The sequence below is a fragment of the Scyliorhinus torazame genome, chromosome 2, assembly GCF_047496885.1.
Source record: "Scyliorhinus torazame isolate Kashiwa2021f chromosome 2, sScyTor2.1, whole genome shotgun sequence".
Classification (NCBI taxonomy): Eukaryota; Metazoa; Chordata; class Chondrichthyes; order Carcharhiniformes; family Scyliorhinidae; genus Scyliorhinus; species Scyliorhinus torazame.
In genome coordinates, this window is record NC_092708.1 from 193841847 (window position 1) to 193869792 (window position 27946).

General features: G+C 44.8%; 1 protein-coding gene across 5 annotated transcripts in view; it reads right to left on the minus strand.

Moving 5' to 3' along the window:
* Positions 1 to 27946, minus strand: part of LOC140394759 (disco-interacting protein 2 homolog A-like) — a 372914-nt gene that overhangs the window by 82395 nt on the left and 262573 nt on the right. For all 5 annotated transcript variants that reach the window (XM_072481988.1, XM_072481977.1, XM_072481975.1 and 2 more), the window contains 4 exons: positions 26994 to 27103; positions 14287 to 14389; positions 9939 to 10003; positions 1563 to 1656 (listed from right to left, as the gene is read on the minus strand). In XM_072481988.1, coding sequence (XP_072338089.1) covers positions 1563 to 1656; positions 9939 to 10003; positions 14287 to 14389; positions 26994 to 27103 — 372 coding nt within the window. The remainder of the gene's footprint in view (positions 1 to 1562; positions 1657 to 9938; positions 10004 to 14286; positions 14390 to 26993; positions 27104 to 27946) is intronic.

The following is a 27946-nucleotide window of genomic DNA, read 5'->3' on the forward strand; positions in this document are numbered from 1 at the left end:
AATTTCAAAATGTAGTGGGCAGCACGGTAGCACAAGTGGATAGCACTGTGGCTTCACAGTGCCAGGGTCCCAGGTTCGATTCCCCGCTGGGTCACTGTGCGGAATCTGCATGTTCTCCCCGTGTCTGCGTGGGCTTCCTCTGGGTGCTCAGGTTTCCTCCCACAGTCCAAAGGCATGCAGGTTAGGTGGATTGGCCATGCTAAAATTGCCCTTAAGTGTCCAAAAAGGTTGGGAGGGGCTATTGGGTTACGGGGATAGGGTGGAAGTGAGGGCTTAAATGGGTCGGTGCAGACACGATGGGCTGAATGTTGTTCTATGCTCTTCAAATGAAGATGCTGCATTAATAGTACGTGTTATAGACTACATAACCTGGCAGGCTGTGGTTTCTCAAATAGTGGCATTGATGGGAGGTAATAACTGGGACACGGACACTTAAAATATACTATTAAACAGGGTTTGCCAAATCTTTCACAATATTGCAGCATTTCAATTCTGATGAAGTTGCAGATGAAATGCCTCTGGGACTCATCACAGTAGAAATCTGCCGGGCCCTATTAGGGGACTGAAGTGTTGCTGGTGCCAGGTGCAAAGTGAGTGGCTGCTGCTTAAATATTCACATTGTGCTCATCGCTTGATCTCAGTGAGTGAAGCAGAACTCAGTTCAACTCAGGTGCATGTTCACTTCTCACCCCCAAGTGTATTCTTTGGCAGAACATACGTCAATCCAGTCTAAAACTAAATCTATATGCCCCGCTGGATGGCCTCAAAACTATGCGGCATAGAAATAACTGGCAAAGCACAACAGGGGAGAAAGTTAAGAGATAAATGGGGCGAGGGTGTGGAGACGATGAAAAAAACCCCATACAATTTTCACCCAGAGGAAACCCACGCAGACACTGAGAATGTGCAAACTCTACATACAGTCACCAAAGCCGGAATTGAACCCAGGCCCCTTGCGCTGCGAGGCAGTAGTGCTAACCACTGTGCCGCCTAATGTAAGGCCTACTCAAGAAAGCTTTAGAAAAGCTCAATTTTCTGGTGATAAGCATGTACCAAATATGCTTACAAAATAAGGTTTGTGTCTCCAGTTCCTATATCTTTCTTCAGAATACCCCAAATCTCCGCGGGAGAGATGAAAGACCTGATTGGAATTGGTACCCACTAAAATGTGGTGTCCAAAATGGGACACAATTCTCTAGCTCAGGCCTAACCAGTGTTTTATAGAAGTTTAGGATGACTACGTTGTTTTTGTATTTTTGCCAATAAAGCCAAAGATTTTGTGTATTAAAAAAACACAGCCTTCTCAACCTGCCCTGAATCACTCAAAGATTTGTGTACAGATTCAGACGTTCATTATTTTGGGGGAGACACGACATCTTGATCGGCAAGGTGGGATGAAGCTCAGTCAAAGCACAGCCCTATTGGGCCAAAGAGTGGCCTGCTACTGTGTAAAAACCTGAAGAGAAGCAAGTTCAAAATTCTACACAGCTGACAGCAGTGCACATGATGGGCTGAGTGACCTTCTGCTTGTTCCACGCCTTCTAACGTTGCTATTACCTTACCTTTGTAGGCATAAACTTTCTGTATCCAGGAAAGAGGATTCACCTTCATCAGAGCATAGGGGATGTTGATCACATGCATCCTGTTCATGACACTCTGCCAACAAGATATATAAATTATCAGTTAATTGCGCTGTCAAGACTCAAATTTCACACTCAGTGACTGTCAACCAACTAGTAACCATCATCTTTGGGAAGAGAGGTGAGCAGAGGGTTAAGCTGGCTCCAGGGTGACATCCCTGCCAATTGAGGGTTCAGAACCATGTGGTTGATTGAGCAGTCAGATGACAGGTCATCAGGGGTAGGCGGGACTGTGGAGTTGAGGTTACAATCAGATCAGCCATGATCTTAATGAATGATAGAACAGGCTCGAAGGGCCGAGTGATCTGCTCCTGTTGCAAATTCTTGTATCTCATACAAACATAGATACGCATGGGCCAGGACAGTCTCCACAATGCAAGGGTGCAGATAATGACTAACCAGTTTGCACGGTGCACATGGACCTTGCATGGGTAGCTACATCACTGGTGGCTTCAATAAATCCTGGAAGCCAATGACCAATAGATAAAGCAGTACTTTCTGGACAGGAAATTTGATGCAGTTCTGCCAAAACAGTAGAATTCGGAATTGTTCAAATGTACTTTCTGATTCAAGGAAGAACTAGTTAGGTTTCATAGTGAGACTGCAAATGGACTAACTGGGGTAAGATGAGGATAGGATGAAACCTAAACCAAGCAAACCAATAAGAATCATGGGCTGGATTCTCTGCTGGTGGGATTCTCCGTTTCGCCGGCAGCGCACCTACGCACGGGGATTTCCCGACAGAGTGGAGCTGCCCACAATGAGAAACCCCATTGGCCGGGGGGCGGGACCACAGAGAATCCCGCCCCATGATTTTGACTACCAATATATCAGGGTCACGGGCAGCACGGTGGCACCGTGGCGAGTATTGCTGCCTCACGGCGCCGAGGTCCCAGGTTCGATCCCGGCTCTGAGTCACTGTCCGTGTGGAGTTTGCACATTCTCCCCGTGTTTGCGTGGGTTTCGCTCCCACAAACCAAAGATGTGCAGGGTAGGTGGATTGGCCACGTTAAATTGCCCCTTAATTGGAGAAAAAAAATTGGGTACTCTAAATTTATTTTTAAAAATATATCAGGGTCACTAAAATTAAAAAAAACAGAAAATTCCAGAAATATTCAGGTCTGACAGCATCTGTGGTGAGAGAAAAGGAGTTAACATTTCAGGTCGATGACCTTCTGTTTTAACTTGACATTTGCAGCATCTGTGGTATTGCGTGTTAGTAAGGATCGAATGATGATTTTAGTTAAAGGACTTCTAATAATGAATAATAAACACTCTGTGCCTTTGGCCAGGTCCTGATACTCTGGAGATGAAGGTCTATGAGTGCCCCATCAACCATGTCGTTCTCTCAAAAACATTTTTAAAAAGCTAAATGTTTGTGAGCAGGTTGTACAATGGGACACCAGCTAGATATTTCAGCAGCTGGTAACTTTCTCCAGGGTAGAGAGATTTGGTCAGGCATAGCAGGTGATAACAGATCTAATGAATGAACTGCAGAGTGCTTATACGGAGGAAGAAAGTTGCAGACAGCAGGAAGATATCACTGGACCGGCCATGTGGACAGAAAGTGGCCAATGGCATTCAATCCAGACAAGTATCAGGAAATGCATTTGGGGAGAGCAAACAATTAATGGGTTACACAATAAAAGTTTCCAAAGACCTGTAGAGGAATAGAGGGAGCTCCACCTAAGATCTGAAAATCAATGATAAGGTCAGAAGGCTGCGAAGTACCTAGTGCAAAAAATGAGATGCTGCTCCTCAAAGTTCAATTGCATTGCAGCAGTATAGGAGCCAAATGGAACAGAAAATCAAAACGGTATGGACCCCGGTACTGTACTTGCAGATGGAACAGAATAGCAATTACCCAACCTGCATTTGAAAGTGCTAATGTGCAGGAGAGCATTTCGTGAGCACTGAATACAGCAGATGATAAACTTGGATGCTGATTATAGCAGACCCTGCAGATGCATTGTAAGGTGCCAGGGAGAGAGGAGCTGGATAAGGATTTTAAAATTTTATTTTAAAGTGCCCAATTCTTTTTGTTCCAATTTAGTGTGGCCAATCCACCTACCTTGCACATCTTTGGCTTGTGGGGGTGAGATCCACACAAATACGGGGAGGATATGGACTATTTGAGGACCAGGTTATTATGCTAGAGGGAACAGTCTCTTCAAAATGCTGAAAGGAAGAGTGTGCGGGAGTGGTTGAGTTTTCACGAGCTCCAGCTCAGTTCATGTCTTTTTATCCTTGTGCATGTTACCTTTCGGTCTATTCTTGGTTTAGATAGTTTACACTGTGTCCCGAGAATTGTTGGTCGATGTTTCTGCATGATGGAGCAGAGTTAGAATGTTTAAATCCTCGCATGTTCGTGTGGCTGGAAGGAGTGGGGGTGGAGCCCGGACTTTAGTGGTGCAGTTGTTTTTGAGCAGACTCCTACCTGGACGGTGTGGTGTGCATCGACGGATAATGGTTGCCAATGAAGATGCTGTTCTGGCTGAAGATCTCAGCTCTGAGGTATAGGTTGTCAAGGCCTAATTTCAAGAATTGCAGGAGGTTTTTATGCAGGCAGTGGAGGTGCACGAGGAGGTTCGTGCATTTCATTGAGCACCATCTCTGGTATGAGTCCGCCTCCTTATGGTCGAATTCCTGCTGCATGGCCTGACATCCATCCTAATGGAGTTGGGGGAGAGAGAAGGGGAACAGGAGTGAAGTGCTGCTGAGCCTGGTCCCTGGAGTGAGGCAGTGGAGAAGTTCCAGGTTGGGTTTGAGAATTGGGTGCCATGTTTCAGGACTCTCAATCTGGAGGCTGAGCAAATTAAATTTGACGGGGCACATCTAATCCAGTCTTCGAGGTCGAGGGCTGGTGTGGTCTTCTGATCACTGGTACTGTGTTGTCCTGTTTCGGATGTCGCTCATGAGGGTTTGGGGTTGCCAAACCAGTCGAATCATCCCCCAAGCCAGAGCCCAGGCTGTTGACTGTCTGGTGAGTGTAATGGCGTCTCATGCTTAGATTATTAAAATCCTTGAAAGATCCTGAAGACTGTGCATTGATCTTGATCCTGCCTCACTCATCCTTGTTTCTCGCTTTCTTCGTGCGTCAGTGAAGTTGTTTTTATCTTGAGGACTGCCTTGCATTTCTGCATCTTGGTTATTATCCTGGACTTTGCTCCCTGTTGATCATGTCGGCTGCTTGATGTTGTCAATTTTTTCCCTTTTACAGGGAAGTAAATTACGTGGGTGTGATGGCCTGTACCGTTGATTAGCATGAATTAACAAGTTTACATCATGTTAAGCTGAATGTTGAATGAGGGATCTGTGCAGTCTTTGTTCAAAATGTATTTAGGCCTTTTCTTGTGTCCGACAATCCTTGTGGTAGAGGGAAGGGTGCTTTGTGTCGCCTCCCCCATCCCCAGCCCACTTAGAAGAAAGATGCGAGGAGCTGGAGCGAAGTGAGGGGTGGAGGGTTGGAGTTGGTAGGTTTGTTTGTCCTCACTGTGATCAGGGAAGATCCTCCCAGTTCCAGCTAACCAGTTTTGTTCTGTTTTTCTTTACTTTTCTCAAATTTGGATTCAGAGCATCCGTGCTTTATTATTTTAAGGTACAGACAGGCAAACTGAATGATATTCTGACGAGGACTGGGTTATATTTGGCTCTTCCTTGGGTCGAGTCAGTCTTTTCGACGGATACGAGTCTCCCCCTGTCTGCTTTTGTTGAACTGGGAGCTTCACTGAGGGCAAGGGTGCCCTGAGTATCCTTTATATGATGGTAGTTCCTGTGATCTGGCTGGGTGTTCCCTCCCTGGGGTGTCGTCTTCTCTTCTCCCATATGGGTGAATGTGGTGTTAGGTCTGGTACTGGCTTGGCCTGGTAGGGTGGTTGGGGGCCCCTGGCTGTCGCAGAGAGGACCAAATTAATCCAGGGCGTCCACAATGTGGGTGAATTGACAGCACTTCTTCCTCGATGCTGGGCTTCGCCATTGGCCAGGACCAATTTATATGTCCTTTCTTGTTGGGCACGGGGTGGAATGCTTTGTCCTGATTAGGACTGGGTTGGTGCAACCTCTGTGGGGTTTAAGGGTTGGGACTGCATGGAAGTTCCTGGGATTGGTTTCCTTCTCTAATGGTGCTGGCCTAGGCCAGGCGCACTGGTCAATATCCTGCTGTCCGCTCCCTCTCAGGGTGCCTGTAGCGAGGGCCCTGTGTGGCTGGGTCTGTCACTCAGGTGGGCAATGACTTTGGGATGGCTTGAGCGTTGTGCCAAAGAGTTACCCTTTTTTCATCTCTCCCCCAGGGTAGGAGTGCTTTTACAGATCAGTGAATGATGTGGGTGTGATGGTGTGTAGTCCTGATTTCTGAGCTATTAGGTCTGATAGTTCTTGCACTTTCTCTTTATCCTTGCTCTTACTTCCGAGAGACCCCAGAAGTGTGGCTTCCATTGTGTCCCTCACTTTACACTTGGTTTTCTCCCGATCTACTTATGGTGATGCTGAGATGACGGATCTTGGTGCTCTGGTTAATGGGAGTGGATCTTTTCGATAAATTGTCTTATGGTAGCTCTAACCCCTCTTTCCTGAGCAGTCCTGGTTGTGGGAGTGGGTTCACTGGTGCTGAGGGGAGGTGGGCTGGGTCTCGCCCCAGGTCCAGCCCTCTCTTCTCTGGGACAGGGTTCCCCCATTCTGGCTGGGATCTGATGATACCCTTCTTAATCTTGGGCCTCATGGCTATCTTGATGTTCTCTTAGGGGATGTGTTGTTGCTTGATGGCCGGTGGCCTGTTCCTCCTTTGCACCTGAGACCCAGTGAATGGGGTTTGGTAGCTCGGGTCTTTGCTCCTTACTCTTTCCTTAATTTTCTATGGGGACTTTGGGTTTGAGCCTTCCTTGGACTGTAATACCCTGTCTTCTCCTTGGAGTCTTGTAGTTATAAGATGGTTGTTTGCTCTGTTTTGGGCCTGGAAGGGATTTGGATTGGGTTGGGCTATCAGTGTTATTACCCCTTAGATTTGGGATTCTCAAGTTTTTTTTTATTCCTCTGTTATTTTTCCGTGAAGCTATGGGTATGATGCAGCTCTGTGCTGTTGACTGTATCCAGCTTTGGTGCCGATGGATCTTGTCTCCTTGGAGGGAACACATTGGGTATATTGTCCCCGACTCACCGGGTTTTCTTTGATCCTGTGCTTGCAATGACTTCTGTTGTGTGCTGTTCCTGTTCTACATTGATGCCCTATGGCTTTTTTTTCTTTTGTAATAATGCAATAATTGTTCGAACTTGAAAACTTTATTAAAGATGCATTTTATAAAAGTGAAGAATGGAGGGATGAACAACAGGCCAAAGTCAGGGAAATGGATAGTTTAACTGGGGTTTGTCGGCTAAAGGAAGGGAGTAGAGAGGCCATGAAAGGATACAAAATTATGTCCGAGAATTTTAAGTTGTCCAATATCAGTCAGCGATGATGGGCTGATGTGTGAGCAGGGTAAGATATGACCTGCAGAGTATTTACAAACTGGGGTAGCTGCAAGGAAAATAGTAGTTGACTTGGCAAAAAGGGACAGCACGGTGGCACAGTGGTTAGCATTGCTGCCTCATAGCACCGAGGACCCAGGTTCGATCCCGGCCCTGGGTTACTGTCCATGTGGAGTTTGCACATTCTCCCCATGTCCGCGTGGGTCTCACCCCCACAACCCAAAGAGGTGCAGGCGAGGCTACATTGCCCGTAATTGGAAGAAAAATAATTGGGTACTCGAAATTTTTTTTAAAAGTCTTGGCAAAAGCACGAATGAGAGTTCTGAGGTAACCGAGTTGAGGTGGATGTTGATCCAGCCAATGTTATGAATGTGAAAGGATACAGAGATAGAAAATCAGCTTTGGGAATAAATAGTCCACAGAGATTGCTCACATTCTTCTTCAGCTTGAGACTGACTGAGGTGCTAGATAGAAAGAAAGGCAAGAAAGTGGAGTTTGTGAGAGGGGCCAAGGGCAATGGCTTTAAGCTGGCCAATATTTGGCTCGAGGAAGTTGAGTTCCATTTCAATGTCAAGGAATTCCACTGGCAAGCGGAGGTGGCAAGTGGGTTATGAAACAACTGATCAGCACAAACCACAGGAGTGAAGTGAATGGGAGCTCCACCAAAACTCAAAGCATAATATGAAAATAAACAGCACGCAAGATTCATGATTACAATGTTCCTCCAGATATGTAGAGGCTGCTCTGGCATCTTGCTGCTCACTACAATGGGGCCCATTGAACTCCAAAGGTACACAAACATTTGTGAGGGTAAACGTAAACATGCATAATGGCAGCACAAAGTACAGCTGCAAATCATACCTCAAAGTAACGTATAACGCACTATAATTGTAGAATTAATACAGAAAAGGAAAAGTTACAGCATTTTAACTTTTTCCTGTTGTGCAATCAATAAAACAACAAGTGATAAATAATGGGAAAAGAATCACTGAAGTGATCAAAGTGGAGGGAAGATCACATGGTTTTATCATTTTTATGCCATGATAAGATTATGAAAGAGGAAATAATGCACTGGTTTCTCACTCATAGAGGTAACTAAAATTGAATATTTAATCTCTCCTGGAAATAGGTGTAATGCTGGCAACATTGTGCTTAAACACACCAGGGAGAAATCCAAATCAATCACACTGGGAAGGACCAACTGCTACTTGAGCAGCAGCTGATTGCTGTGAATCAACATTCTGCCAATCTATCACTTGTGGTATAAGAAACAGCACATGACTAAGCTTGGCCGTACCACAGCAGAAAGAGACAAGGGTCTGGGTGACTTTTTTCTTTTGGGGGGGAAAAAGGCAAATGATGTTAGAACAAAATGAAACGCAGATATATAGTGCCTTTCACAGATACCCAGCATCTCAAAGCGCTTTCCAGCCAATACTTTTGGGAGTACAGCCACTGTTCTAAGTGTAGGAAACGTGGCAGCTCATTTGTGCTCGGAAAACGCCCCACAAACAACAACGTGACAATAAGCAGGTCATCTGCTTTTCTGTGATGTTGACTGAAGTGGACATTTTGGCCCAGACACCAGGGAGAACTCCTCCGCTCTTCTCCAAATTAATACTTTGGTATCCTTTACTTCCGGCTGAACAGGCGGATGGGGCATTATATCTTTTTTTTGGGGTCACTAAGGGCAATTTATCATGGCCAATCCACCTAACCTGCACGTCTTTGGACTGTGGGAGGAAACCGGAGCACCCAGAGGGAACTCATGCAGACAGAGAGAGAACGTGCAGACTCCGCACAGGCAGTGACCCAGCGGGGAATCGAACCTGGCGCTGTGAAACCACAGTGCTATTCACTTGTGCTACCGTGCTGCCCTGGGGCATGATATCATTAACACCACATCTAAAAGATGGCACCTCTTGTCAGTGCAATGCACCCAGAGTGTGGCACTGGACTGCAACCCTTGAATTTCATGCTCAAGCCTGGAGTGGGATTTGAACCCAGAACAGTGTGTTTCAGAAGCACGAGCGCTACCAACTGAGCCCTGGCTGAAACACTCGATGCCTGAATGTGAAGTCTATAAATAAACTTCATTAGAACACCCATCACTTGTAGTGGGCACGCTGGGTCTAAAATGATCTGTCCACTCTATGCATTGGGTAGTTAATACAAATCTTGTTGTCGTGAGGGGAACTGAAGTAGCAGCTTCAATTGCAAACTGCTGCAAATGAACTCTTGACAAAAAAGGATTTAGATCAGGAAGTGGCTAACATTTTTGAAGATAACTGGAGTATGTGAAATTCTCTATCAGCAGCTAATTTTAAAAATCTCAGAGGCTTGAAAGCTGACCCTGTTCACCCATTGGTCAAATGACATGTTCATAATTACTTCAAAGCCATTCAGTATTGACAGCACTTGATGTTTATTACAGCTAGCTACTGTATACCTCAAGTTGCAAGCGACTCAGTGAACTCCTTTGTCTGCACAAAATAGACAACACAGGGTAAATGGTGACTTGGTCATTGACAATAAAATTACCGGTAAATGATTTACATTATTTGTCAGACTTAAATGTGGGTGGTTGCAATGGTGGGCGCAATAATGGCAACTCTGCTGATACAACCCATTTGATTCATCTCAATTTTCCCCAAGACTGCATGTGATAAGATCAAGTAATCCAATTTGCAGTGAAATCTTAAAATGATAGTTTGCTACAGGAAGCAATGCAGATACTATATGTCTTAGGTATCTAAGCTTATTCTGTGAACACGTCGCCAGGTTCATTAACAGTGTCTGGCTTTGCTCCTCGGAGATAAACCTGGAAATGACACTTACGGTTAAAATACCATGCCACAGGCCTGCATCTCTTTTGAAGTCCAAAACATTTGTTAATGTCTCTCCTGCAACACAAATTTAGAACATAAGTTACATCACAGCTCAGGTCTAACGTCCTTGATGCAGCTGTTCTTACAAATGTTACTGCTATCCCATATGCACAAATCAATTATATTCGAAAGTCTCTGATGTCAAATAAACTCTCCTTTGAAAGCTCGGTATGGCAACTGCTCGGCCCAAGACCGTAAGAAACTAAAGAGTCACGAACACTGACCATCACGCAAACCTGCCTCCCATCCACTGACTCTGTCTGCATCTCCTGCTGCCTTGGGAAAGCAGGCAGCATAATCAAAGACCCTTCCAACTTCTTGCATCGGGCAGGGGATAAAAAAAGTCTGAGAACACTCACTAACAGATTCAAACCATTTTCATCCCTGCTGTTACCAGACTCCTAATTATGGACTGATTTGATCTCTTCACACATCTTCTCTACTGAGTAGCATTACACTCCGTATGCTTCACCGAATGTCCATGTCTATGTATTTACATTGTATGTCTATGTATTTACATTGTATTGTTATGTTCTATGTCCTATGTTTTTTCATGCATGGAACGATCTACCTGGACTTTACGCAGAACAATACTTGTCACTGTACCTCAGTGCATGTGACAATGAAACTAAATCTAAAGTAAGTCCCGAGGTCCCAGGTTCGATCCTGGCTCTGGGTCACTGTCCGTGTGGAGTTTGCACATTCTCCCCATGTCTGTGTGGGTTTCGCCCTCACAACCCAAAAGATATGCAGGCTAGGTGGATAAGCCACGCTAAATTGCCCCTTAATTGGAAAAAATGAATTGGATACTCTAAACTAAAAAACCTAACGTATGTCTCCCAATCCCAGGCATGAAGAATCAGAGTTTATATATAAGGCTGTGAAATAGCATCACAACTGCACTCTCATGTTGGGGCTCCAGCTTCTGATTCATTGACAATCTCCTCCATTTCAATGCCATGTTGTTACAAATCATTTCAAGTACCCTACATAATCAATGGAAACCAAGAACACAGACCATCCTGTGATGGTTGAGTTGGTTTAACTGATGTTATCCTGAACATACAAGTAGCGTCTCAGATTTGATTTCTACTAACTGAGCCAATTTCAGCTAAGGTGGCAAACGGGTTCTACAATTCATCCTCTGTTCGCGCAGCTGAAGAATCTGAAGGTAGCCGTGGCCTTTTAGCAGGAGACGCACTTAAAGGTATGGGTCCAGACAAGGTTGAGGAAAGGACGGATGGGGCAGGTGTTCCATTCAGGATTGGATAAGACGACGAGGTGGGAGGTGGTACTGGTGAATAAGTGGGTGGTGTTCCAGGTTTTGGGAAGGGGGGGGGGGGGGGGGGCAGAAAGAGAGAGCTGGAGGGGTTTCCGGTGGTCCTGGAAAAGATTCCTGACCTAGACTCCCACTGGTTGATCATGGGGAGGGGAGTTTCACACGGTTATTGAGTAGAGTTTGGACTGGCCGAGCCAGAGGTTGGTGAAGGTGTCGGCAGTAGCGAAGGAGCTGAAGGAGTTTATGGAGCACGCGGGGGGTGGACTACGCTTTGCATTGGGTGGTTTTATGAATGGACCGGGGGAAGGGAAGATTGGAGTGGGGTTTTTGGCAGATGACGAGGTGTGCGAGGGCTGCCATTCAGGGGTATGTGGAGCTTAATGATATGGGGGAGGTCACAGTAGCCACGCTGTGGTAGGCACTCAAGGCTGTGGTCAGGGGGAAGTTTATCTCAATTCGGCTGCATAAGGAGAAGACGGAACGGGCAGAGATGACAAGACTGGTAGATTACATCCTGAGGGAGGATAGAAGGTATTCGGAGATCCCGAAGGCAGGGCTGTTGAAGGAGAGGCAAAGGCTCCAGGTGGAGTTTGGATTAGTGTCCACGGGGAATGCAGTTGGGGCAGTTATGGAGGGCCAGTGTATGAATACAGTGAGAAGGTGAGCAGGATACTGGCCCACCAGTTGAGGAAGCAAGATGCGGCGAGCGAGATTGACAGGGTAAAGGACAAGATGGGAAGGGTGGTGTTGGACCCGGAAGGGGGTGAATGGCGTGTTTGAGGCATTTTATAGGGGTTTATAGGAGATATTTTGGGCTGCGTTGGGGGACGAGGTAGGGGTGCCCACTCTCCCTAGCCTTGTGGTATGCCCTCACCAACAGTGGCCCCAGGTTGCTTTGGCAACAGAGACGCTGGAAATGGTGTTTAGGACGTTGAGGGATTGTGCCGGGGGGAGGCGGGAGCATAGGGTCTCGCTGTACTGCTGTTGCACATTTCGGACCCGTTAGGTAATAGTAATATCGGGGGCATTATGGGGATTTTGGCCGGTTTTCCGGGTATAAGTTGAACATGGGAAAGAGCGAGGTATTCCCGATTGAGGCTACAGGGCAGCAGAGGAGATTAGGAGAGCTGTCGTTTAAGGTAGTGGGGGCAAGTTTTAAATACCTGGGCACCCAGGTGACGCGGGTTTGGCGCAGATGTACAAGTTGAATTTGAAGCGGTTGGTGGAGCAGATGAAGGGGGACATTAAGAGGTGGGATGTGCTGCCACTGTTGCTCGCGGGACGGGTGCAGACAGTAAAAATTATGATGCTGCCAAGTTTTCTGTTTGTGTTTCAGAACCTCCCAATCTTTGTTCTGAAGGCATTTTATTTTTTTATTTTTTTTATTTTTTTTTTTTTAAAAGGTTAACACGCTGATTTCTGCATTTGTGTGGGTGGGGAAAGTCCCTGCGGGTCAGGAGGGCTTTTCTGGCATGGGGGCGAGAAGGGGTAGCTGGCATTGTTGAATATAATGAACTACTACTGGACGGCGAACATTGCTTTGGTCAGGAAAAAGGTTAATGGGGGAGGGGTCGGCATTGGGGCGGATGGAGGCGGCATCTTGTAGGGGAACAAACTTAAGGCCGTTGTTAACAGCGCCTCTGCCGTTCGCGCCGGCCAGGTCCTCTTGCGAGCCCAGTGGTGGTGTCAGCCTTAAGGGTGTGGGGGCAGCATTTGGGATTGGAGGATGCTTCTGTGTGGACACAGATTTGTGACAACCATAGGTCTGCACCAGGAGGGCTGGATGCGAGGTTTCGGGGGGTGGCGGCAGGCAGCAATTGAGCGATTTGGTGATTTGTGTATAGGGGGCAGATTCTTGAAGTTGGAGGACCTGGAGGAAGAGTATGGAGTTGCCCAGGGGGAATGGTTTTAGGTACCTGCAGGTTCGGGATTTTGTGAGTAGAGAGGTGTCGTCTTTTCCTGAGGTTGCAGTATAAGGTACCGAAGGAGAAGATAGGGGAGGGGAAGGTTTCCAAGGTCTACAAAGAGCTGAACGATTGGGAGGGGGCCCGGGCAGGGGATATAAAGTGTAAGTGGGAGGAGGAGCTGGGAGGGGCGGTGGAGGCCGGGACCTGGGCTGAGGCCCTCCAGAGGGTGAATGCATCCTCGTCGTGTGCGGGCTAAGCTTCATTCAGTTTAAGGTAATTCATAGAGCACATATGATGGTAGCAAGGATGAGGAGGTTCTTTGAGGGAGTCGAGGATAAGTGTGGATGGGATGCGGGAGGCCCGCGAATCATGTCCACATGTTCTGGGCACGTCCAAAGCTAAAGAGGTTCTGGCAGGGGTTGCGGACGTAATGTCTGAGGTGCAGGGGGTGAAGGTGGCCCCAAGTCCAGAGTGGCGATATTTGGAGTGTCGGAAAACCTGAGTCCAGGGGGCCGAGATGATTTGCCGTTTCCCTCCCTGATAACCCGGAGACGGATTATGCTTGGGTGCAGGAACTCGGGAGCCGCCGAAAGCGGGGGTGTGGGTGAGCGACCTGGCTGAATTCCTGAGGCTGGAGAAGGTCAAGTTCATCCTGAGGGGGTCGGTTGATTAATTCACTCGGAGGTGGAAGCCGTTCATTGGCTTCATTAAGGAGGATTGAGGGGTCAGCAACGGGGGGGGGGGGGGTTGTATGGTGGTTAAAATGTGGATGACAGGATGGGAGAAGTGGGTGATGGTGGGGAGCGGGAATCAGGGGGAAGGTAGTGCGTGTTGGTTATTTAGAATGTTGTATGATTCGTTTTCTGCTTTTGTTTGTTTTTATGAAAATGCCTGACTATTTTTTTTTTCAAATAACAAAAGAGAAAAAATTAGGCGAAACAAAAATCCATGCTCTGCCTTAGTCAGTGATTGATGCTCATGTTGACATATTCTACCATCAGCCAGCCACAAGGTCCCCATGCTTCATCTCATGCTAAAAACATCTTGTATTTCATCAAATTCCACTACAATGTATTCTTTGGCCCAATGTCAATTCGACACAATGAGCTCACCTTCACTGTATCCACAGCTTTGGCTAAGGGCATGGCAATGTGCTAACATGGCAGCCTGGGATATGGTTATGCCCATTGAACTTCCTTCTTTACTGGTCTTGTACTGAAATGGAACAAAAAGACAAATTAAAAATCATGCAGCATCTGTAATTCCAAAGCACGAGTTCATCTGCAGCCAGGAATGATTTTATGATGCCTGTGTTCCAAATGATAAGTTCGGGTAACAACATAGATAGAGTATGTCGCACTATTCAGTGAGATTATGACTGATTTGAGACCAAACTCAGTGCACCTCTCTTTACTTCATATCCTTAATACCTCTTGTTAAAAAAACCTAGCAAATTTGGACTTAAAATTTACAACTGATCTGCCATCAATTACTATTTGCAGAAGAAAGTTCCAAATTCTACCATCCTGTGTGTGTTGAAATGTTTCCTAATCCCACTCCTGAACAGTCTTGCTCAGATTTTTAGATTATGACTCCCCAACCAGTGGAAATTTAATCCTTTCTGTACCTGGACCTTCAAGTCTTTTAGGTTTTTTTCCCCTTTTTAAAAAATGTCAAGTTCCCAATTATTTTCCCCCCCAATTAAGGGGCAATTTAGTGTGACCAATCCACCTACCCTGCGCATCTTTGGATTGTGGGGGTGAGACCCACGCAGACATGGGGAGAACGTGCAAACTCCACATGGACAGTGACCCGGGACCAGGATCGAACACGGGTCCTCGGCACCATGAGGCAGCAGTGCTAACCACTGCGCCACTGTGCCGCCCTGGCAGTTCCATACAATTGATGTGTCTCCTAGCGTTCAGCCGATTTCCTAACCAGGTCAATGAACTTTAAATTTAATGGACAGACTCTTTCTGAAGGACTTTATCAAATGCCTTCTTAAAAGTTCATCTAAATGACCTACGTATATAGCACCTTTAATGTAATAAAACATCCCAAGGCATTAAGAAACAAAATACAATTATAACATCCATAGATAGTACTCTGCCCACTACTTTAATCACCCTGTTCAAAAAATTCAATTAAGTTCATCAAGCAGAACCAATCCTTTATAAATACATTCTGGCTCCATGATCAGTTGAACATTTTCAAGGTGTTTCAGTCCATCCTATTTTTATATGGACACTAGTAATTTCCCAATAATAGATGTTAAACCAGGGTACCCCAAACTGTGGAGTTGTGACCACCCCCCCCCCCCCCCCGAGAGGTTGAGGATTGCAAACTCGGAAGCAGCAATGGCTGCCATAGAATTCAGATTGAGTGCTGATAAGAGTCCCCTTTAAATCCTCAGGCGTTTTCTCTTAGTGAGCGGGGCCTAACGGACTAATCTGAGAGATCTAATTGCCGCTGCTGCATAAAAAGCCCGAAAGGGAGGTGTTGGTTTTTCTTAAAACCTGCAGTTTAAACAATTTCCGCCTTGTGAACTCTTTCTCTTAGATGCTGAAGATGCAACAGGGTGAAATTTTATTCTCATCAATATTTGTACATAATTCATAAATATGCCTTCGGAACACAGTGGTGACTGAAGACTTATGCTCGAGAAGTAGCCGCATCTATAGCCAAGTTGTTTCAGTACAAGCGTAACACTGGCATCAATCCAGCAATGGGAAAAATTGCCCACTGACGTCCTGTCCACAAAGATCATAAATCCAAACTTGTCAAGTGCCCCCTGTAATTCACAATCATCAGCAAAGTAATGGAACGGCTCATCAACCGTGTTATTGAGTGGTACTGACTCAGCAATAACCTGCTCACTAATGCACAGCTCAGATACCGCCAGGGTCACTCAGCTCCCGACATCATTACAGCCTTGGTCCAAACATGGACGAAAGAGCTGAATGCCAGAGGTGACTGCCCTTAACATTAAGGCAGCATTTGACCGAGTATGGCATTAAGCAGCCCTAGCGAAACTGGAGTCAATGGGAATCAAGGGAAAACTCTCCAAGGATTGGAGTCACACCTGACACAAAGGAAGATGGTTGTAGTTGTTGGAGATCGATCACCTCAGTCTGGGGACATTACTATTTTTTTCTTTTTTAAATAAATTTAGAGTACCCAATTCATTTTTTTCAATTAAGGGGCAATTTAGCGTGGCCAATCCACCTACCCTGCACATCTTTGGGTTGTGGGGACGAAACTCACGCAAACACGGGGAGAATGTGCAAACTCCACACGGGCAATGACCTGGAGCCGGGATCGAACCTGGACCTCGGCGCCGTGAGGCAACAGGGCTAACCCACTGCGCCACCGTGCTGCCCCATTTGGGAACATTACTAATAGACTGTCAGGGGAGTGTCCTAGGTCCAACCATCTTCAGTACTGACCTTCCTTCCATCATTAGGTCAGAGGTGGGGTTGCTTCTTTTTTAAAAAAAATATTTTAATTCAAATTTTTACATATTTTCAACAAACAGATTCTTACAGATTTCTTACAGAAATAAGAAAAAAAAAAGAACACATAAATAAACATCTTATAGCTATGTGACGTATTCCCCCAATATACAAGCCCCCCATTAAACGATAATAAACACAGTAGTAACCACAAAGTACCCCCCCCCCTCCCCCGGGTTGCTGCTGCTGCTGACCACCTCCTAACGCTCCGCTAGAAAGTCTAGGAACGGTTGCCACTGCCTGAAGAACCCTTGCACAGATCCCCTTAAGGCAAATTTTACCCTCTCCAATTTAATGAACCCTGCCATGTCGCTGATCCAGGCTTCCACACTTGGGGGCCTCACATCCTTCCACTATAGCAGAATCCTCCGCCGGGCTACCAGGGACGCAAAGGCCAGAATACCGGCCTCTTTCGCCTCCTGCACTCCCGGCTCGTCCGATACCCCAAATAGTGCGAGCCCCCAACTCGGCTTAACCTGGGTGTTTACCACCTTAGATACCGTCCTCGCAACGCCCCTCCAGAACCCATCCAGCGCTGGGCACAGAAAACGTGGGCATGATTTGCTGGGCTCCCTGAACACCTCACACACCTGTCCTCCACTCCAAAAAAATGACTCAGCCTTGCCCCAGTCATGTGCGCCCTGTGCAGAACCTTAAATTGTATCAGGCTAAGCCTGGCGCAAGAGGAGGAAGAATTTACCCTATCCAGGGCGTCCGCCCACGTACCCTCGTCTATCTCCTCCCCCAGCTCCTCCTCCCATTTACCTTTCAGCTCCTCCACCGAGGCTTCCTCCTCCTCCTGCATCTCCTGGTAGATTGCAGAGACCTTGCCTTCTCCAACCCACACCCCCAAGAGCACCCGATCCTGGATCCTACATGCTGGCAGCAGCGGAAACTCTCTCACCTGTCGTCTTACAAACGCCCTTACCTGCATATACCTGAAGGCATTTCCAGGAGGGAGCCCGAAATTTTCCTCCAACGCCCCAAGGCTCGCAAACGTCCCATCTATAAACAGGTCCCCCATCCTTCTAATACCTGCCCTGTGCCAACTCAGGAACCCTCCATCCATTCTCCCCGGGACAAACCGATGGTTCTCTCGGATCGGGGACCACACCGAAGCCTCTGCCTCCCTCCTGTGGCGTCTCCACTGCCCCCAAATTTTGAAGGTCGCCGCCACCACTGGACTCGTGGTGTACCTTGTCAGCAGGAGCGGCAGCGATGCCGTCACCAGCGCGCTCAGGCTCGTGCCTACACAGGACGCCATCTCCAGCCTCTTCCATGCCGCCCCCTCCCCCTCCATTACCCACTTGTGTATCATCACCACATTGGCAGCCCAGTAGTACCCACACAGATTATGCAACGCTAGCCCTCCTCTGTCCCTGCTCCGTTCCAGAAACACCCTTCTCACCCTCGGGGTCTTTTTCGCCCACACAAACCCCATGATGCTCCTGCTGACCCGCTTAAAAAAGGCCTTAGGGACCAGGATGGGGAGGCACTGGAATATAAAAAGGAACCTCGGGAGCACCGTCACCTTCACCGACTGTACCCTACCCGCCAGGGAGAGTGGCAGAATATCCCATCTTTTAAACTCCTCCTCCATCTGCTCCACCAGCCTCGTCAAGTTGAGCTTGTATAGGGCCCCCCCAGCTCCTGGCCACCTGGATCCCTAGGTACCGAAAACTCCTTTCCGCCCTCTTCAGTGGAAACTCCCTGGAGCTGGAGGGGGCACACCGAGTCCGCACTAAGGGGCAATTTAGCATGGCCAATGCACCTACCCTGTCATCTTTGGGTTGTGGGGAAAAAACCCATGCAAACATGGGGAGAATGTGCAAACCCCACACGAACAGTGACCCAGAGCCGGGATCGAACCTGAGACCTCGGTGCCATGAGGTGGTACTAACCACTGCCCCACCCCTACAAGTCAGGAGTGTGATAGAATACTCTCCACTTGCGTGGATGAGTACAGCCCCAACAACACTCAACTAGCTCAAAACGATCCAGGACAAAGTAGCTCAACTTGACTGGTACCCCATCCACCACCTTAAACGTTCAGTCCCTGCACCACCAACACACAGTAGCACCCGTGTGTAGCATTTACAACTTGCACTGCACTAGATCACCAAGGCTCCGTCGACAGTCCCTTCCAAACACATGACCACTACCGTCGAGAAGGACATGGATAGCAGACACTTGCCAAGTTCCCCTCCAAGCCATTCACCATCCTGACTTAGAGCTAAATCGTTGTTGCTTCACTGTCATTGGGTCAAAATCCTTCAACTCTTCCAAACAGCACTGTGGAGTACCTGTACCACGTGGACTGTATTGGTTCAAGGCAGCCAACTCACCAACACCTTCTCAAGGGCAATTAGGGATGGGCAATAAAAAATGCTGACCTAGCCAGCGATGCCCATATCCGATAAAATAAGTTTAAAAAATTAAAATTGCAGTGCACCACATTTAACCAGGCAAAATCATGTTGTCAGCATTTTAAAAGCATTGGCTAGCTGCTCATCATGTCCAGCCTTTTCACCCAGTCATGGCTTGCAGTTCACATGTATCTTTATTAATTGTGTCATGTGAGAGTACCTTTAAGACATGGATGTTTAAGCAATGTACCTTTAAGAAAACAGTGATGTCAGAGAGTGGGTGGGGCTGGGCTTTAGGTCAGCCATTTTGCAGGTTTTTAGCTTCAGTTTTGAAAAGAGCTGTGTGTGTGTGTCTGTGTTTTGCAGTGAGCTGGATATCTGCCATGAAAGACTATCTCTGGATCATTTGGGTGATTTAAAGTAAAGCCTTTAACCTGATGTGATTTTGTTTAAAGGTGTTAAGTCTCGTGGAAGTTTGATGGAACCTTTTAAGGAATTATTTACTGTTACAATATTTTCTGAGTTATCTTTGAAGTAAGGGGTGTTAAGAGATCCAATGTTTATTTAAGATATTAAGTTGAGTTCATGGAATAAACAGTGTTTTGTGTTTAAAAACCCACGTGTCCATAATTGTAATCCCACACCTGGAGAAAAAAAGCTGTGTGCTAGGAAAAGCAACAAATCCATTGAAGTGAGAGGTCGGTTGAACTCCATGATACATTTTGGGGTTCTGAAAACGCCTCGCCCATAACAATTGGGGGCTCGAGGGGGATAAAAGTCTATCTATTGGATTGGCTTTTGTGAACTTAAAGACAGTGAAGGATTGATGCTTTTCCGGTGTGGTATTTTAGTTTAAGTGGGGAGAGTGTGAACAATGGCTCTTTCAGAGGCTCAGAAGTTTTTGGGGGTGGAGACTGTCACACGTAGTACTTTACGGACAGAAACGAAAAGCAGACTGTTAGATTTGACAAGAACATTGCAGTTAACATTATCTGACAAAATGCGAAACGATGCGGTAATTATGGCGGTGGTTAAGCATTTAAAGTTGCCTGAGATAGAGTTTGACACATTGGAAATGGCAAACATTCAGTTGCAAATTCAACAAATGGAACATGAGAAAGAATTAAAGCCCTGGAATACAAGAGTGTGAGAGAGAAAAAAGAAAGAGAAAGAGAGAGGAAAAAGAAAGAGAAAGAGAGAGAGGAAACTCGACCGGGCCGTTCCCGCCGCTTGGGAGAATCGCGGGAGGGCGTCGGACCGGCGCCCCGGAAATTTTGGCGGCCCAGGCGATTCTCCCAACCGGCGTGGGAGTGGATAATCGCCCCCAAAGAGAGGGAGTTTGACCTTCAGAAAATGGCCATGAAACATGACAATCAGTTAAAATTGGCAGACGTAAAGGGAAACGTACAGATGGATGAGAATAATGAGACAGAGCGTCATAGTCAAAGAGGTTCTATTAAATATGTCCAAGCATTGCCACGGTTTGACGAGAAGGAAGTGGAAGCCTTTTTCATTTCATTTGAGAAGGTAGTTAAACAAATGAAATGGCCACAGGACATGTGGGTGTTACTAATTCAAACAAAGCTGGTAGGTAGAGCTAGTGAAGTGTTTGCATCACTACCGGAGGGGGTATCTGGAACGTATGAGGAGGTGAAGAAATCCATCTTAAGTGCATATGAGCTAGTGCCTGAAGCTTACAGACAAAGGTTTAGAAATTTAACGAAATAATTTGGTCAAACATACATGGAGTTTGAAAGGCTCAAACAGAGTAATTTTGATAGGCGGATAAGGGCTTTGAAAATAGACCAAACGTATGAAGCTCTCAGAGAAATTATACTTTTGGAGGAGTTTAAAAATTCAATTCCTGATGTAGTGAGAACTCATGTGGAACAACAGAGGGTTAAAACTGCGAGACTAGCAGCGGAAATGGCAGATGATTATGAATTAGTTCATATATCAAAGATTGGTTTCTGACATCAATTTCAGCCGGTGAGGGATAGAAACTGGGGACATGAGAAATATTCAAGTGGTAAAGGTAAAGGTGATCTGATGGGAGACAATAAAGAGGGTGTACCTCAGATTAAAAGAGAAATCCAGGAGACTGGAAAAGAAATGAAAAGTTTCAGATGTTTTCACTGTAATAAACTAGGCCATGTAAAGTCACAGTGTTGGTGGTTGAAGAAAAGCACTGGGAAGGCTGATGTTGTAAAATAGGATAAGACAGTGGGGTTTGTTAGAGTGGTAAAGGAAGGCCCAAGGGAAGCGAAGGAGGTGTAAACGATTGTACAGCCTGTTCAAGAAGTAATTGTTAAGATGCCAGATGTCTTCAAAGAATTTACTTGTGTTGGTAAAGTTTACTAATGTGTATCAGGAGGAGCAGGTAAAGAAGTCACAATTTTAAGAGATACAGGGACTAGTTAATCTTTAATGGTAAGAGATGAAGAATTATGTAGTTTGGGAAGAATGTTGCCAGAAAAGGTGGTGATATGTGGAATTCAGGGTGAGAGTAGTAGCGTTCCATTATATAAGGTAAGGTTGGAAAGTCCAGTGAAGAGTTGTGAAGTGGTAGTAGGAGTAATAGAGAAAGTATCTTGACCAGGAATACAGTTTATCTTGGGTAATGATATAGCTGGATCGCAGGTGGGAGTGATGCCTACTGTGGTTGATAAGCCAGTGGAAAATCAGTCAACTGAAGTGTTGAAGGACGAATATCCTGGGATTTTTCCGGATTGTGTAGTAACAAGGTCGCAAAGTCACAGGTTAAGACTAGAGGAGAAATCAAAGCGTGAAGATGAAGTTGAAGTGCAATTATCAGAAACGATTTTTGATCAGATGGTTGGAAAAGAACAAGAACAGGTGGAGGATGAGGCGGATATTTTTAGTTCAGGAAAATTGGCGGAGTTACAACAGAAAGATGTGGAAATAAAACGGATATATCAGAAAGCATATACGGAAGAGGCATCGGAGAGAATACCAGAGTGTTATTACCGTAAAAATGATGTCTTGATGAGAAAATGGAGAGCTGTACATATGCAGGCGGATGAAAAGTGGGCAGAAGTTCATCAAGTAGTATTGCCAGTAGGGTATAGAAAGGAGGTGTTGCGAGTTGCACATGAGGTACCAGTGGGAGGTCATTTGGGAATAAGGAAAACTCAAGCTAAAATCCAGAAACATTTTTATTGGCCTGGACTACATCAAGATGTAGTTAAATTTTGTCAATCATGTCACACATGTCAAGTGATAGGGAAACCTCAAGCAGTGATAAAACCAGCGCCCTTAATACCCATTCCAGCATTTGAGGAACCTTTTACAAGGGTCCTAATCGATTGTGTAGGACCGCTTCCTAAAACAAAAAGTGGGAATCAATATCTTTTGATTGTAATGGATGTGTCTATTAGGTTTCCAGAGGCCATTCCAGTACGTAATATTACAGCTAAAAGGATTGTGGAGAAGTTACTTAAATTCTTTACTAGATATGGACTGCCCACAGAAATTCAATCGGATCAAGGAACCAATTTTACTTGAAAGTTATTCAAAGAAGTTATGGATAGCTTAGGAATAAAACAATTTAAATCAACTGTGTACCATCCAGAATCGCAGGGAGCGTTAGAAAGGTGGCATCAGATATTAAAGACAATGTTGAGGGCGTATTGTCAAGGTTATCCACTGGATTGGGATAAAGAAATCCCATTCGTATTGTTTGCAATTAGGGATGCACCTAATGAGTCTACCAAATTTAGTCCTTTTGAACTAATTTTTGGTCATGAGGTAAGAGCACTTAAATTGATTAAGGAAAAATTGGTGGGTGAGAAATCGGAAATTACACTATTGGATTACATGTCAAATTTTAGGGAACGATTAAATAGAGCAGGTGAATTGGCTAGACAACATTTGAAAGTTGCACAAAATGTGATGAAACGGGTAGCGGACAAGAAATCCAAAGTTCGTAGTTTTGCCAGTGGGGATAAAGTTTCAGTGTTGTTACCAGCAGTAGGGGAGCCTTTAAAGCTAGGTTTTGTCAACCGTATAAGATTGAAAGGAAATTAAGTGAGGTGAATTATGTGGTAAAAACACCAGATAGAAGAGTGTGTCATGTGAATATGCTTAAAAGGTACTTTGAAAGGGAAGGAGAGAAAAAGGAGGTTTTAATGATTCTAACTCAAAGTGACAAACCAAATCTAGATGACTGTGAATTTGACATACCTCAAATTAAATTGGAAAATGAGGATGTTCTTTAAAATTGGGATGAATTGTTAAGTTACCTTGCAGAGGAAAAACAAACTGACCTGAAAGAGTTATTGATATCACATGGGCAAGTTTGTAGAGATAAATTGGGAAGTATTAAAATGGCTATACATGATGTAGATGTTGGAAATGCTGTTCCGATCAAAAAACATCCATATAGACTTAATCCTTTAAAATTGACACAGGTTAACAGAGAGATTGAGAGTATGCTGAAGAATGGCATAATTGAAGTGGGTTGCAGCCAATGGAGCTCACCCATAGTGATGGTATCTGGACCAGGCGGTACCCAACGGTTGTGTGTGGACTATCGAAAGTTGAATGCAGTTACAAGAACGGACTCTTATCCTGTCCCACCATTGAAGGATTGCATGAAGAAAGTGGGACAATCTGCTTTTATTTCCAACTTCCAGACATGGAAAGAACATTTTAAACATCGTATGGAGTTCTTCGATCGACTTCAGGAGGCGGGTTTGGTGATGAACCTAGCCGAAAGTGAATTTGGAGAAGCCCAAATCACTTTCCTTGTGGAGTTTCCGTTATCCTCAAGACGAAGGGAAATAATGCGATTTCTTAGCATGAGTGGATTTGATCGAACATTTGTGCAAAAGTTTTGTGGCGTCATTACTCCACTGATGGAATTGCTAAAGAAACCTAAAAGATTTCAATGGACAGCGGACTTTCAACAGGCATTTGACTGCCTGAAAGCTGTGATCACCAATGCTCCTGTATTGGCGAATTGCAAGGGACTCTGTGGTCAGATTGAACTAAAGTATCTGATTCTAAAGAGAAATGCCGAGGAGTAGAGGAATGGATGGATCGTGCAGAGACTTTGTTCAAAGAGACTGTCAATCGAGAAGGATTTCGGTTGGAGGAAGAAGAACAAAGAAAAATGGACTATATTATTATACCTGTTTGCATGCGTTGTTTTTTTCTTAAAAAACCAGAAGGTATATTTACGGTGTACATTTCTTAGTGGATGGCGCAAAAGTGAAAAATGAAACCATCTTGAAGTTGATGGTTTATTTTTTTTTCTTGGGGGGGGGGGGGGAGGTGTCATGTGAGAGTACCTTTAAGACATGGTTGTTTAAGCAATGTACCTTTAAGAAAACGGTGATGTCAGAGAGTGGGTGGGGCTGGGCTTTAGGTCAGCCATTTTGCAGGTTTTTAGTTTCAGTTTTGAAAAGAGCTGTGTGTTTGCAGTGAGCTGGATCTCTCCCATGAAAGACTACCCCTGGATCATTTGGGTGATTTAAAGTAAAGCCTTTAACCTGATGTGATTTTGTTTAAAGGTGTTAAGTCTCGTGGAAGTTTGATGGAACCTTTTAAGGAATTATTTACAGTTGCAATATTTTCTAAGTTATCTTTGAAATAAGGGGTGTTAAGAGATCCAATGTTTATTTAAGATATTAAGTTGAGTTCATGGAATAAACAGTGTTTTGTGTTTAAAAACCCACGTATCCATAATTGTAAGCCCACACCTAGGGAAAAAGCCGCGTGCTTCAAAAGCAACAATCCATTAATGGGGGAGGTTGGTTGAACTCCATGATACATGTTGGGGTTCTGAAAACGCCTCGCCCATAACAATTGGTACCACCATGCCAGCTAACAGATAGGTCTGAGCACTGATGGTCAAAATCAAGAGAACAAGGAAAAATGACAAGAATATATTTGTTCATATATTAGTATGTATAAAATTGACAAAAATATATTTGAAGTCAACTTTGCATGAGGTACCCTCAATTTGCTCTGTGTATATGTTCAAAAAGGTTTGATTTTTGTTGAATTCTACGTGATTTAGTCTCCACATAATATTTCCAGTCGGTATCTTTGTGGTCTAACATTCACTGTGTTTGCAACGAAGGACTATTTAATTTTATCTCTTGAGCTAATTAACTAATTATTGGAGGATCTAGTTGTTTCCAGTTGCGAGGTTATCCGCTTCGTTGTCAAAAATAGGAAGGCAGTTTATTATTTGAATGATTGTAAATTGAGAGAGGTGGATACTCAGAGAGACCTTGGTGTCCTCATGCATCAGTCATTGAAAGTAAGCACGCAGGTACAGCAGGCAGTAAATAAGGCAAATGGTATGTTGGCATTCATAGCGAGAGGATTTGAGTCTAGGAATAGAGACGTTTTACTGCAATTGTATGGGCATTGGAGATGGCACACCTGGAGTAGTGTGTGCAGATTTGGCATCTTCATCTGAGGAAGGATGTTGTTGCTATGGAGAGAGTGCAGCAAAGGTTTACCAGGCTGATTCCTGGGATGGCGGGACTGTCATATGAGGAGAGACTAAGTCAGTTAGGATTGTATTCATTAGAGTTGAGAAGAGTCGGAGGGGATCTCATAGAAACTTATACATTCTAATAGGATTAGACTGGGTAGATTCAGAAAGAATGTTCCCGATGGTGGGGAGTGCAGAACTAGGGGTCATAGTTTGAGGATAAGGGGTAAACCTTTTAGGACTGAGGTGGGAAGGTGGGATCAGGATATTGAACTTGATGATCTGCCATGATCACAATGAATGGCGGAGCAGGCTCGAAGGGCTGAAAGGCCTCTTCCTACTTCTATTTATATGTCCGTTTTTATGCAAGTTTAAGGATTTCCATGTTTATGCCTCCACCACTCTTGCTAGCAACTTGTTTCAGTTCTTGATTGCCTTGCAAACAAATATTTCACGTTATCAAAACTCACCTAGTTCTCCTGCACTGGTATTTTAAAGGCTTGTTTTGGGTTTAATTTCCTTTTACATTAAGTATTTTATACATCTCTGAACTTCCCTGGAGATGGCTATTTTAAGCTTCAACAACTCATCTAGCCGTTCTACATGGCTTAGCCCTCCAGTGTTAGATATCACTTTTGAAGCTTTCCTTCTGACAATCTTCAAGGTCTGTATGATCCTCTCAGGATTCTTGGTTCTATTAATTATCAAATTATTCAGGCCAAGCTAATGGGTCTGTAATTGCAGTGATGTGATTGTTTGCCTTCATTGAATATGGAAAATGTATGCGGCCAATGTTCACTGACTGTTGCAACGTGATTATCAGGGCTTTTTTTGACAACTCTTAGTGCCATTCTAAGCAACCTGGCTGACGTTCAGCTGTTCCTTAGGGATTCACAATATGCATCCCTCAGTCACATCTAGAATTACTGCCTTGTTAATGTCTGATATTGGACGTTACACTGCTAAAGTCCTCCATGGTACAAACCTTCCCAAGTAGTAACGATTTTGCGATTATTTCCAGTTCATTCCTCATTCATGTGTGTTTGAATTGGCTTTCAAACTACCCTCTTTCTATGATGCAGTAGCTAAAGACCCTTTAGCACAGTGTTTTGAATTTTGTTACTCTTTTTAATTCAAGGCACCAATATCGCCTTTACAAAATTACTACCATTTCCAGTCTTCTGAATAAGAAATACTGCTAACGGCTTACCATCTTTAAGGAATAGGAGCATGACATCACTGGAAAGGAAGAATGTCTTGCGGTCCAGGTTTGATTCTGACAGACAGCTCTGAGTTTGTGTGTCTTCAAGCATTATGCCTCTGTATAACTGTTCTCATGTGCCTAGGCTCAATAATTGAATCCACAACATGTTTGCACAATCCCTTATGAGTAATTGGTGCATTTATATCACTACAGGGCTAATGCTTGTTTAATAAAGCACGATATACAGCAAGATTAGTTCAGGACTTACCTCAATGTAAGCAATATTGATGCTCGCATCCCTGATCATGGGATGCCAGTCTTTAGGAGGCTTTGACAAGTGTTTAACATCCGTCACAAACCAACCCAGTCGAGGCCAACCTAAAAATAGAACAACGGTTTAATCTGTTTAGTAATTGAAGCTCCTGGTGCAGGGTGGCAAGATCAAATATCCACAACCAAATTGGCAGCAATAGTTCACTGTAATTATTTTCAAAAATAGCCACTTAGATTTCATTGCATTATGTTATGCACTGAAATGTATTACTAGATTTCAATGGTAATTTTAATAAATTTGGTACCAGCATATTGCTGTCTAAGAAAATGCACTCAAAGGACAGCACGGTGTTGCAGTGGTTAGCACTGCTGCCTCACGGCACCGAGAGACCTGGGTTCAATCCCAGCACTGGGTCAGTGTCCATGTGGAGTGCACATTATCCCCGTGTCTGCGTGGGTCTCACCCCCACAGCCCAAAAAGCTGTCCAGGTTTGGTGAATTGGCCACGCAAAATTGCCCCTTAATTGGGAAAAAAAGAATTGGGTACTCTAAACGCACTCAAAAAAAACACTACCAAAATAGTGTGCCATTTCTCTGACAAAGGCTTCAGTTATGTATTCTAACAGGTTGCACACTTATTCACTGATTATGCCATCTGAATCCACTACCTGTTGGTGTCAATCACTGAAACTGAACAAAAGGGGGAACATTTCAATTTGAACCAATGATAGGGCAACATATCCTGATAGGAGATCACCCAAGCATTAGAGAAAACAGGTACTGTGCCTGGTGGAGTATATGCCAATTGACTAGCCGTTGATCCTATGTTCATCCATCCAATAACTTTTTTAAAAAATATAAATTTAGAGTACCCAATTCATTTTTTCCAATTAAGGGGCAATTTAGCATGTTCAATCCACCTACCTTGCACATCTTTGGGTTGCGGGG